The sequence below is a fragment of the Porites lutea genome, chromosome 5 (genome assembly GCF_958299795.1).
Source record: "Porites lutea chromosome 5, jaPorLute2.1, whole genome shotgun sequence".
Classification (NCBI taxonomy): Eukaryota; Metazoa; Cnidaria; class Anthozoa; order Scleractinia; family Poritidae; genus Porites; species Porites lutea.
In genome coordinates, this window is record NC_133205.1 from 34,140,661 (window position 1) to 34,153,716 (window position 13,056).

The following is a 13,056-nucleotide window of genomic DNA, read 5'->3' on the forward strand; positions in this document are numbered from 1 at the left end:
GAAACACCCAAGGCTGGAGACTGAGCTTTGCGTAGCAGACGCTTGTAAATAACATAGGCGCAAAAAAGAAAAGGGCGCGCGACGTAAGAGGGAGCGTGTTCCCCTTTGAGAACCCCGCTCTTTCTCGCGCCTATATCATTTATAAGCGCCGGCTAAGCAGGCTAAATTTCAGGCCAATGTTATACCTGCCCGTTAACACTATTCCGACCAAGACCTCTAATTTAAAAATCGGAATTACTTTCCTCGTAGATATGTATTTGCCATAGATACTGGCTTTTCAATCGTGCATGAGATCGGATAGAGGCCCTGGGAAATCGTAATTAAACATTTCAAAGTCTTCTTCAAAGGCCTTACCCAGCTGAGCGATCTTCTCCTTGGGTATCGGGGCATAGCTTTTAAGAAGTTGACTTGAAGTATTGTGGGTAAGAAACGGAGGAAAGGTCACTGCCCGATCCATTCCTGTTTGCCGTAGGATATAAGGTGCTTCTTCTGGCATGTCCTCAAAATGACCGATGAAATCGTACTCTATATCACACGGGTGACAAATTGGGCCGTACGATCGCCAGTGTGCATCTCGATCAAACCCAACATCACTCACATAATAAATGAACTTCTTAAAAGTAAGATCCTGGTCGGAGCTGTTAGAGCTAGGTTCGTCTTGTTTGTATCTTTCCAAAATTTTCGTTTTATAACTTTGAATTATTCTCCAAGGCCATCGGTTGTTTACAAACTTGTTATTGTAGGCTGACAAAAGCCTCTCGAGTGGTTCGCGAACAAATACAAACTTAAAGTAAGATTTTAGCCTCACTTTAATATCCTCGTCCGAATAATCATATAAGAGAAATTTATAATGTTTGTTATCATGCACATCATCCACATCGGTGCGGTTATCAAGAGCAAGAAAGACACGTTTCCATTGACTGCAGGCCACCTTCGGAATATAGCAGAAGATTACTTTGTACTCATCGTTAACAATTATAGGATGATCGTATCGATCGCTTCGATTTCTGCTTGAAGCGTGCTTCTTACAGTAGTCTCTAAGTCGCTGCTGTCGCACAGTTTGTCTCTGTTTAATCCGCTCCAAAAGGTGACCATCCTTCTCTATCTGAAAAGTGGATTGACAAACGTGAGAGCTTTAGCCAGAATGTGCGATTAAAATTAGGACAACCAGGATAAGCTTAGTCGGTAGGGGCGCTTAAACCGTGTAAACTGGCGGTCAAGTAGTGTCCCTAATTATATAGTACTTTAAATACAACATTGACACTCAAATAAAGTGCATTTTTTTACACAAACAGGCTGAACAGGGCATGAAACAAACAAACAAAGTCGGATTGGGAAACTGCCCACCTACCCCTCCCCTAAGCCAGCATTTTGCCCTAAGTGAGAAGTAAGTGTTAATGTTGGCTTAGGGGAGGGGTAAGTGGGTATGGCGCGCCGTTTGTTTCGAAATTATTTTTTTCATTGGTTATAAATTTTTAATCTTTTTCTGTTCTGATTCATGGATATAAGCGCTGAAAATCAGAAAGAAGGACTCATGATCCTTTCATTATTGCTTTTTCGTCGTCATTATTAAGAACAATCTCTTAATAGTTTACTATGAACTCCAATCAATCAGTTTTGCGGATCGGGTTTACCGACCAGTTATCGATCAATTAAAATATTACTATATTGTGCTAATTTTCTACCAGATACTTAAACTCGATCAGCCAGCATATCATCAATCGGTAATCCGTCGTGTAAAATCGATGTATATGATCCGTAATCAACCATGGTAAGCTGTCTCAAATTTCGATCAGTTTTGCTAATAATCAATCAGTTTATTATTTAACAGTTATCGGGTACTATACTATTGATCAGCGTAAACTCGGCTTGTACAGTCTACCAGTTGTGCGTATTTTCATTCAGTTGTGACTAAAATCGATCAGTTGTTGTATGATCGATCAGTTGTGCGTATTTTCATTCAGTTGTGACTAAAATCGATCAATTGTGTGTATTTTAACTTCTATCATTTTAGCCCAGAATTCTCGACCTACTTCAGACATTCTTAGAAGAAAACTAGAAAACTGAATAGCTTTAGTTTCGCGCACTTTTAAAATTTCCGATCAATCTTTCACAATTTCATTACTGTAACAACATTTCATCTTCATGGTCGCTGCGAGCAGTGGTTTCTACAGCGTCCGGCCTGGAGAAACCACTGCTCGCAGGGTACTGTGAGAAGAATATTACTCTCAATATCTGCTTCCTGGATTTCGATCAACTTTAAATAAATTAGTCCCTGTTCTTTAAACAACTTTCGTTTTTTTTTTGTACGTCGCATTAATTTTTCTTTCTTTGATCATAATGACTACTGATCGATTTTAGTCACAACTGAATGAAAATACGCACAACTCATTGATCATATACCTCATTGAAAAAACGTTGTCGGTTGAAAGCATAATCCATTAACTATGAGACCCGGGGCTTTATGGGTATAAGTATATAATGAATAGACCAATTCCGATATATTAAAATTCATACTTGGCAGCGAGGCCTAGGGACTAAAACAAAAGAAGTCACCTCGAGGCTCAATAATGAATAATACATTTCTTTTGTTTTCTTACCTCAAGCCCTTGGAGCCAAGTATGAATTTTAATATATCGAAAATAGTCTATACATTTGCATAATATTTTGTTCTCTTGTGGTTGTTGCACGTGGTGAACTATAGAAACTATCCGAGCTTTTATGAAGGTGTCCAAATTGGCCAACAAGGGCCAATTTGAACGGTATACCATACGCGACTTGCCGAAGTTCGTATCAGTCAACGAATTTAAGAAACATTTGCTTGCAAATTATTCCGAAGAGTTAAGTCCCGCTTCTAACTGGTCTTCTTTAACTATCGGCTACATGAGTGAAGGACGCCAAAAATGCGACATAAAAACAGACAAACAACTAGAAGACGCCTACAAAAGTATTAAAAATGGGTGGATCACCCTATGGGTGGATCCACACAGTGTCGTGAAACGCAAACAGGACGAGAAAGAAAGAAGGGAAGATCAAGCAAAATATATATTTATCTGTCACGATTTTATCCTCTCTAACAATCGTTTTGTTTGCGAGATATCGATCGTTTAATGTCTTTTAAATGGACTCGTGTCGACAAAGTCTCAACTATACTAAAGAATTAAGAGATGGGAAAGGTAGTACGGACCGGCCGGAGTTGTAGGTAGAAGAGTTTGTGGATCATTTTACGGTATTTCTTGGAAACTGCCCACCTACCCAACATTAACACTTACTTCTCACTTAGGGCAAAATTTTGGTTTAGGGGAGGGGTAGGTGGAAAGTTTCCCAGAAAAGTAAAATGAATGATCCGACTTAGTTTGCTTATTTCATGCCGTGTTCAGCCTGTTTGTGTAAAAAGACGCACTTTATGTCAATGTTGTATTTAAAGCACTAATTAGTATTCAAAATCTTGAGACATTTCAAGATTTGTAATGGAGAATCTTGATTTTTTTTTTTAGAATGTAAAAATTTAAAATTTCAATATTCTGTACGTAAAATTTCGAAATGTCAAATTCTGAATGCCAAATATTAAAATTTCATGATTTGGTAGCTAACCAAAAACTAATTATAACTCACCGTAATGATATGAATATAATTCTGTAAATAACTCACCACGTTGCCTTTGAAACTCCAACTTACCTTGTCTCGTTTTTCAGCATATTCTACGGCAGGTTTGGTTGTCTTGACTAAGGTCAGTTGCACGTCAAGTGTGATAAAAGTTTACCGGAAAAAAATAAAATAAAATCCGTCCATGCAATCAATTGTCTAATAAATGTGTTAACTTGAGACTTTTTTGTTATAAATTTATTTTGTGTACATTACCAATTTTTCACGAACTCGTGTTGAACATGACAGATATGAAAACGATTAGCCGTGTTCCTCAATGATGGAGAGTCATTACAATATGGAGAACAATATGGAAAGCTTTTAATTGATATCCTCTTCTGAATTTCAAATGCAAGGAGGATTTTTTTTTTTCCTTGGAAGGGTTTCTGAAATCCCTTAAAACGCACACGGAAAATATAGACCAAAGTTTTCTGTTGTTTTTCCCTTATCATGATGATTGAAATACATGGCTCTATAGGAGGCACCCAACGATTGTTTTCTGTAAAATATCAGTTCGGAGAAGCAAAAATTGCCTAGAATTTTCTAGAGCTTTTCGATGGAGAGAGGAATCAGAAAATGCTCGCTTTCGTAAAACTACAAATTGCATTTTAAATTTTCGGGAAAATAATACTGAAGACCTTGTAGTCAGGGGCACCCAACGAGAATATAGTTCAAAACCACTTAAACATAGCATTGTTAAACTTATATTAGTATTTAAACGGTAGATATAGGCATATTTTTATCCCCTAAAAACTTTTCATCTGTTCGGATTTCCTAGCTGAAAGTCTAGTGATCCGAAAATTATAGGGATCAAAACTTACCTTTTCGAAAATTTCAGGCAGAAAAAAGGCTCCCAAAAATTATAGGTGACGTTTTAAAGGTAAAAATCCGTTAATGAATGGGCAATTATAGTAGTTTTTAGATGTTCGAAAATCCTAGGAGAGGAAGGCAAGCAGGAAATTTTACAACAAATGTTCCGAAAATTCTAGATCTCAAATCGTCTTCCGAACAGATATTTTCCGAAAATTGTCGTTGGGTGCCCCTGTTGTAGTTTGGAAAAGATCACCGAACAAATTCACTGAATTTTATAGCGCCGCTTAGAATGCATTTGTAGAGATCTAAAAGTACTCTGGATAGTCTAAAAAGTGTTTTCAATGCTCTTGTTTAGGAGGAAACCGTCGTTGGTTGCCCCTGGTTCTAAGTGTTCTTTTCTGTATATTCAATCTGACGAAAAATATGCTTTACTCACTTTTTACTTTTAGACTGCTCATCATCAGCATTTACCAATAATCAGAGTCATTTTGATTATTTTTATGTACTATTTCTTATGTGAAGAGGTTGCTTTGCGCTGAAAGAGCCTTTTCTCAGATTTAGTTACTAAATAAATACATGTATTTTAACATGTACAAACCATACTTCACCTGGGTTCCACTCATTCGTCAGCAATAAAGTTATCAAATAAACCGTTATCGACAGAAGCAAAATTACTCCAGGTATTTCCACCTTTCGAATGCGTAGGACAGCCGTGTAAGGATTGAAAGGAAGAGGCATCTTTTTGTTTCTGTGACACGACTTCTGGCTCTTAACATGTATGAATATTATTAAATATGCATGCAGATGACCTACTTGTATTCTGGGTAGAACGTGCTTGGTAGAGCGCTCAATTCATTTAATTGAAGAGCATTCACTATTAATAATCACAGGAGTTCAGGCTTCAGGAGTAATCATTGATCGTGCAGATGACCTACTTACATTAGCATTCTATTTGATAAGCCTGCAGCAATTAAGTATAAATTGCGCAATCATGACTTCGCTATACCTCTCCGCTGCAGAGGCCTCTTTCTGTGGTGGGGAGACTGGGGAGAAAGAAAAAGAGAGCGCGCGGAATCGTCCCCCGCGCGCTGTCTATTTTTTGGATACCCAGTAGGAGCATCTGCAAAGAGGAGAGTCGCTATACCAAGATTTAACACAGTCTCCTTTGGAAAGCACTCGCTCATGTATATGGACCCAAAGGTATGGAGCTCTGTTCCTTGTAACGTGAAAGAAGCTTCCATTCCATAAACATTCTGTTTTTTCTTTTTTTAATTAACTAATTTATTTATTCATTCTTTTTAAGTTTTTTTTAGTCTACCCCCTAAGTGGCTATTCCCCACTATTACAGATTGACACAAATAAAGGTATCATCATCATCATCTAACGATTTTCCAGATGGGATGTACGTATCTATAGCGGTACCGTTGTAGTTATGTCCTATCTTGTGAACATTTCCTCTGACGTAATGTGATATGCAAGCCAATCAGGTCATGCAATCTATCGTGGTAGTCGCGGCATAGGACTGGAAAAGAATCTCCGTTGCAGTTTGGTCTTGGAGCAAAATTTGCAATTCTAGCGGGTCGGGGACGGTAGTAAAATTTGTCTTGCAAGGGTAAATAAACACAACTGCAACGCTACATCTAGCCTGCGAGCAAGCTCTCTGGCAAGCTCTAGGGTGGGCCCTGGGCACGAGATTGCGCCCACGCAAAGGATACACCCTTGACACTGTGACAACAAAAAAACTTCACTACGAGTAGATTTATAATCACGTTAAGCGTGAAGACTCCCCAGCAGAAAGGAGAAGCCGTTACTTCACGTTACCATGGTAGCAAAATCTGGATGACAACAAACAGAAAACGTGAATTCGCACTTTTTCAAACTTCATTGATCTTGTTCAACTTCATTAAATTTGCCAAATGTCAGCGACATTTCTGGCGTTGAATCGAAAAGAACCGTATCTGAGTTAAGAAAGAAAAGGAACATTTTTGTATCGTGTTCACCTACTCCATAAAACAGGCCCGTGATCAAGACATTTCATGTCGCCGTCGAGCAATGACAACTAAGAATTGTACAAAACGCATGATGCACGTGCAAAGTTACCTTATTACAGGAAATTAATGCTCCATGAAATTAAAGCATTAGAAATTAACGCGACGTAGTGTAGTGTTAGTCATTGTCTTATTCTGAACAACAGCCGAAGATATCACGTTGACCGTTGCCAAAACGAAAAGACTAAAAAGAACAGTGTTTTTACAGTAAGGTATATCAGACGATTTTATTAGGTGATTTTTTTTTCTAGATTACATTGTAGAGTTTTGAAGGTTTATCCGCTTCACCTCTAGATAAAATATTCAGAGTATCTGTCTACTTCATTGAATGTTCTCCCTTATTCCCATATGGCTTAGTATGTCAAAAGGTCCCATGCACGAGCGAGTCAATTTCAGGTAGCTTGCGTAGCAGGAGCCTTAGACCCTGTTTACATGGAGTGGGGTACCCCGGTCTAGTGGGGTAAGTTTCTTTTGTTTTGTGTCCCCCAGAGCGTGAAAACAAAAGAAACCAACCCCACTAGACCGGGGTCCCCCACTCCATGTAAACAGGCCTTTAGTCTCCAGCCTGGTGGGGAGTACCGCAGGCGCATCGAAACACCCACGGCTGGAGACTGAGCAAACAAACACTTGTAAGTAATATGGATGCAAGAAAGAAAATGGCGCGCGACGTGAAAGGGAGCGTGTTCCCCTCTGAGAGTCCTGTTCTTTCTTTCGCCCATATTATTTATTGCTGGTTTTCAGTGTCACGCCATTCAAAATAGATCAAAATAAAAATCAAAACCGTTCAATAGATAAAGTCCAGAATCTGGGAAATGAAAGGAAGTAAATATGCAAAGACCCTCGCCAAGGTTCAGGTCAGAAGAATATTTCGTATACGAGATTCGAAGAAACGTTTTACCTAAATTTAGAGAGATTTGTATGGAGACGCCATGCTGGAGCTCATCCGGATGAGCTCCAATATGGCGGACCGAAACAAACGGAAACATCTGTTACCGAGTTTTGCTACAAAAGCGTGAATTTATTCTTCGAAGAACTCATAAACATTAAAGTAATACTTTTTCCAATACATGAACTGTTTAGATAGGAAAATTCCCTGAAATACGTCATTCTTTTAACCTACATGACAGCTCCCTTGGCCGTCATGTAAATGCCGCGTCACGCAAAAGCTTAGAAATTCAAGCGTACTCTATCACAAAACCAAGAACCCTTTTGAAGCGAAAATTTGTATGAAAATTAGTTTGCAGCTGCTCTAATACATCATGAAAGTAAAATCTCGGTACGATCGACAGTTTTGTAGTTTGAATTTCAGTGACGTCATATGAAAACCAGCAACAAGCGCCTGCTAAGCAGGCTAAATTTCAGGCCAATGTTATACCTGCCCGTTAACACTATTCCGACCAAGACCTCTAATTTAAAAAGCGGAATTACTTTCCTCGTAGATATGTATTAGCTATAGATACTGGCTTTTTGAGATCGTACATGAGATCGGATAGAGGCCCTGGGAAATCGTAATTAAACATTTCAAAGTCTTCTTCAAAGGCCTTACCCAGCTGAGCGATCTTGGGTATCGGGGCATAGTTTTTAAGATGTTGACTTGTAGTATTGTGGGTATGAAACGGAGGAAAGGTCACCGCCCGATCCATTCCTGTTTGCCGTAGGATATAAGGTGCTTCTTCTTGCATGCCTTCCGTAACAAGAGCTAGTGCTTCGTCAAACACTACTTTCATTTGTTTTGGACCGTCAGTACTTTTCTTTTTTTACTAGATGAATGGCGGCTCCCCGCGTCTTCTTAATGCTGAGTCCCTTTGGTTAGCTTATGGTGGTCGGTGAAATTGAACAAACTGTTTTAGCGTTTTTTGATTGCATACGGGCTCATTGACATTGGTCGTTTGCATAAAGAATACTCTCGTATGCGGCTTGTAAATCGGACATAGTCAATATCTTGCCTTCTCTTAAGTTGATCTCTGTCATTGGTAAAAACTCTGTTTGAGAAGCCTTCTTGGTTGTCGATGCATCATTGTTCGAAGTAGTTCCCGGGTCAGGCTGGCGCAATACATTTGCGACGTGATTCACCCAACAGACCTTATGATACCTGATACCAGAATCTTGTTCATCACTCGTGCACCATCACACCGGTCGCTTGAAATCATCACAAAAATGAGCAACAGATCACGCAAAAAATCGTAAAGACGCGAAAGACTGTGTTTAAACCCCTTTAAGTGAAAAAAAACTTTTTTGATAACAATTTTTTTTTCGCCCACGTCGATTTTTTTCTCCTTTTTCCCCTCAATGCTGAGCCTGGTCTCACACTAATAATTTCTAGCTACAATGGTCAGGGGCACCCAACGAGGATATAGTTCAAAACCAGTTAACATTGCATTGTTGAACGTATTGTAGTCTTTAAACGGTAGATATAGGTATATTTTTATCCCCTAAAAACTTTTCATCTGTTCGGATTTTCTAGCTGAAAGTCTAGTGATCCGAAAATTATAGGGATCAAAACTTATCTTTTCGAAAATTTCAGCCAGGAAAAGGCTCCCGAAAATTCTAGGTGGCCTTTTTTAGGGTAAAAATCCGTTAGAAATGGGTAATTGTACCATTTTGTAGATGTTCGAGAATCCTAGGAGAGGCAGGCAAGCAAGTAATTTTACAACAAATGTTCCGAAAATTCTAGATCTCAAATCGTCTTCCGAACAGATATTTTCCGAAAATTGCCGTTGGGTGCCCCTGAATGGTGATGATAATATTCATTTATTCAAATAACCGCAGGAGCCGCAGTATCACTATGCTACGGTTTGCCACAAAACCAAAGATAAGCCGATAATGTATTGTTTCTAATTATCTAAAATGTAAAAACACATTTTCATTTCTCGCTCAAGGCTTTTCGTTTAAAATAAATTAAATTAAAAGATAACGATCGTGTAGCGTCACTTACGATTTACCCTTCCGTGTGAAAGCTGACGAAAGCTACCCCGCTTTCAAAGCAGGGGCACCCAACGAGAATATAGTTCAAAACCACTTAAACATAGCATTGATGAACGTATTTAAGTATTTTAACGGTAGATATAGGCATATTTTTATCTCCTAAAAATTTTTCATCTGTTCGGATTTCCTAGCTGAAAGTGTAGTGATCCGAAAATTATAGGGATCAAAACTTACCGTTTCGAGAATTTCAGCCAGAAAAAAGGCTCCCAAAAATTCGAAGTGACCTTTTTAGGGTAAAAATCCGTTAAAAATGAGTTATTATTAGTTATTGTTCGAAAATTCTAGAAGAGGCAGGCAAGCAAGAAATTTTACGACAAATGTTCCGAAAATTCTAGATCTCAAATTGTCTTCCGAACAGATATTTTCGGAAAATTGGCGTTGGGTGCCCCTGTCAAAGCAGTAGGCGTCAATTTTTAAGTTAAGCGACCATAATAAATTTGTCTCACGACATTCTATCTTAATATTGAGAACAAGCGTTAAAATCATTCGTGTTAATAAAAGGACTTGCAACTATCGATTTTATATGAATCAAGAGAACAAAACTCGATGATGAGTTGTATAGTGCGCGTTTACCATTTCTTAAAAATCAGAACTATTTTGGAATATAGGGGTTTTGTGCATGAAATAATCTTCATAAAACGGACCTCCTTCTTCAGTCAATTCATTTTCTATTCTTGATCCAGTGTTAACAAACTTTTTAATCAGGAGATCAATCTTCCAAAAGGCTAGAAAGAGGCCCTGGGAAATCATAATTAAACATTTCAAAGTCTTCTTTAAATGTATGTCCTAGCTCTACAATCTTCTCTCTGCGAACTGGTGCATATTTTTGGAGCAGTTTACCTGTTGTATTGTGGGTAACAAACTCAGGGAAAGTAACCTCTTTATCCATTCCAGTTTTTTTCAGGACGTAAGCAGCTTCCAGCATGTCCTTAAAATGGCCGATAAAATCGTATTCTATGTCACATGGGAAACAAAGTCGTCCGCACGGTGCCCAATGCTCGTTTAGATTAAATCCAAAATCGTTCAAAAAATAAACAAACCTCTTGAATGTCAAAATCCGTCCGGCGCTAGGATCAACTTGACTAAATTTTTTATAAATGTCCCCCTCGAACTTCAAAATCTTATGCCATGGCCATTGCCGTTTTACAAACTTGTTTTCATACGCTGACAAAAGCCTCTCGAAAGGCTCCCGAACAAAGAGAAACTTATAGTAGGATTGAAGCCTCATTTTAACACCCTCGTTGGAATACTTTTGAAGAAACTTAAAATTACTCTCAGAGTGTACATCTGTCACGTTGGTTCGGTTTTCAAGCGCAAGAAAGGCACGCTTCCATTGAGAACAGGCAACCTTGGGAATATAGCAGTAGATAACTTTATACTTGTCGTTAACGATTAAATGACCCAGTAGTTCTCTGGACATAGTCTCGCCTTGTTTGCTGTTTCCAACGTGTCTTCCACAGTAGTCTCTGAGATTTTTCTGTCGTTTAATTTGTCTCTGTTCAATTCGCTCCTGGTCCTCAGAGATCTGTTACAGTGGATTGAAAAAGAAGAGAGAATTAACAGTCGCAGATCAACACTGGTTTCCACTGTTTTACGAAAATCGGTCGAATTTTTCATAAAGTACAGCAATATAATGTGACACTTTTTGATTGCAATCATTTGGCACACGTAATAGTTCTTTGGCAAATGCAACAATTTATGTGTTACTAATATACAGTTTTTCCTAGCTTTATTTTGAAATTAATGGTAATTTCCAAGTACAAGCCCCCGGGGCTTGTATTTAGAGGGGCGGTTTATCGGACAGTTTTTTGCGTTACCAGTTCAGGTGGGGCGTATACAGGGAGGGGCTTATTTTCGTTATTTTACGGTATTAGCTATTCAAAATCTTGAGACTTTTCAAGATTTGTAATGCAGAATCCGTTTTAGAATGTCAAATCTTAAAATTTCCGACAATATTCTGTACGTAAAATCTCGAAATTTCAATATTCTGAATACCAAATATTAAAATTTCATGATTTGGTAGCTAACCAATGACTAATTATAACTCACCGTAATGATTTTAATATAATTCTGTAATTAACTCACCATGTGGCCTTTGAAACCCCAACTTACCTTGTTTTGTTTTTCAGCATATTCTACGGCAGGTTTGGTTGTCTTGACTAAGGTCAGTTGCACGTCAAGTGTGACAAAAGATTACCGAAAAAAAAACATAAAATACATGCAATCAGTTGTCTAATAAATGTGTTAACTTGAGACATTTTTTTATAAATTTATTTTGTGTACATTAACAATTTTTCATGAACGCTTGTTAAACATGACAGATATGAAAAAGTGTATAACGGAGAGTCATTACAATATGGAGACAAACCCTTTTAATTCTCCTCTTCTCCACGTCAAAACTTAAAATCATAGTTTTTCACAAGTATGCTTCTCAAGCTATTTGTTCATTTTCAAATGTTGGGAGCATTTTTTTTGCGTTGTAAGGGATTTTTATATCCCTTATAACGCACACAGAAAATATAGGCCAATTAGTTTTCTGTTGTTATTCCTTTATCATGATGATTGAAATACATGGTTCTGCAAGGGCACCCGACGATTGTTTTCTGTGAAATATCTGTTCGGAGAAACAGAAATTCCCTATTATATAGCTTGAGAGCTTGAGAAAGGCTAAAAATTTCTAGATGACCGTTCCATTCATGTAAAACTGATTTTCGAAGCTAATCTAATAAATTTCCTCGGCCATGTTCTGAAGTTTAATTTTCCACATTTCACTCCCCAGGTTAAGCTACTTTTAGAAGAAAAAATTCGTATTGAAAAATGCGATGGAGAGAAGAAACAGAAAAATTCTCGCTTTCGTAGAACTTTAAATTGCACCTAAAATTTTAGGGAAATTAATAATGAAGACCTTGTAGTTAAGAAAAGATAAGATTCATATTTTATAGCGCCGCTTAGAATGCATTTCTAGAGATCTAAAAGCTTCTAAAAGTACTCTGGATAGTCTAAAAAGTGTTTTCAATGCATTTAGGAGGAGACCGTTGTTGGGTGCCCCTTAAGTTCTAAGTGTTCTTTTCTGTATATTCAATCTGACGAAAAATATGCCAAGGGCACCCAACGTCAATTTTCGGAAAATATCTGTTCGGAAGACGATTTGAGATCTAGAATTTTCGGAGCGGTTGTTGTAAAATTTCTTGCTTGCCTGCCTCTCGCTCCTAGGATTCTCGAACAGCTAAAAAATGGTATAATAGCCCATTTTTAACGGATTTTTACCCTAAAAAGCTCACCTACAATTTTCGGGAGCCATTCAAGTTTTCAGGCTGAAATTTTCAAAAAGGTAAGTTTTGATTCCTATAATTTTCGCATTACTAGACTTTCAGCTAGGAAATCCAAACAGATGAAAAATTTTTAGGGGATAAAAATATGTCTATATCTACCGTTTAAATACTAAAGTACGTTCAACAATGGTGGTTTTGAACTACATTCTCGTTGGGTGCTCCCGATATGCTTTACTAACTTTTTAATTTTAGACTTGCTCGTCATCAGCATTTTCCAATAATTAGAGTCATTT

The 13,056-nt window shown here is 37.9% G+C and overlaps 2 protein-coding genes across 2 annotated transcripts; both read right to left on the reverse strand.

The window, feature by feature from the left end:
• Positions 1 to 277: 277 nt before the first annotated feature.
• Positions 278 to 2,042, reverse strand: LOC140938272 (carbohydrate sulfotransferase 11-like). Its single transcript, XM_073387777.1, has 2 exons — positions 2,034 to 2,042; positions 278 to 1,105 (listed from the first exon to the last, which is right to left on the reverse strand). The coding sequence occupies exons 1-2, from the start codon at positions 2,040 to 2,042 to the stop codon at positions 278 to 280; spliced, it is 837 nt and encodes a 278-aa protein (XP_073243878.1).
• An 8,158-nt stretch (positions 2,043 to 10,200) lies between these two features.
• Positions 10,201 to 10,911, reverse strand: LOC140938273 (carbohydrate sulfotransferase 11-like). The gene has a single exon (XM_073387778.1). The coding sequence runs from the start codon at positions 10,909 to 10,911 to the stop codon at positions 10,201 to 10,203; it is 711 nt and encodes a 236-aa protein (XP_073243879.1).
• Between the last annotated feature and the right edge of the window lie 2,145 nt (positions 10,912 to 13,056).

Coding starts and splice junctions, on each gene's coding strand:
- LOC140938273 (XM_073387778.1), bottom strand. CDS start 10,911: ATGTCCAGAGAACTACTGGGTCATTTAATCGTTAACGACAAGTATAAA.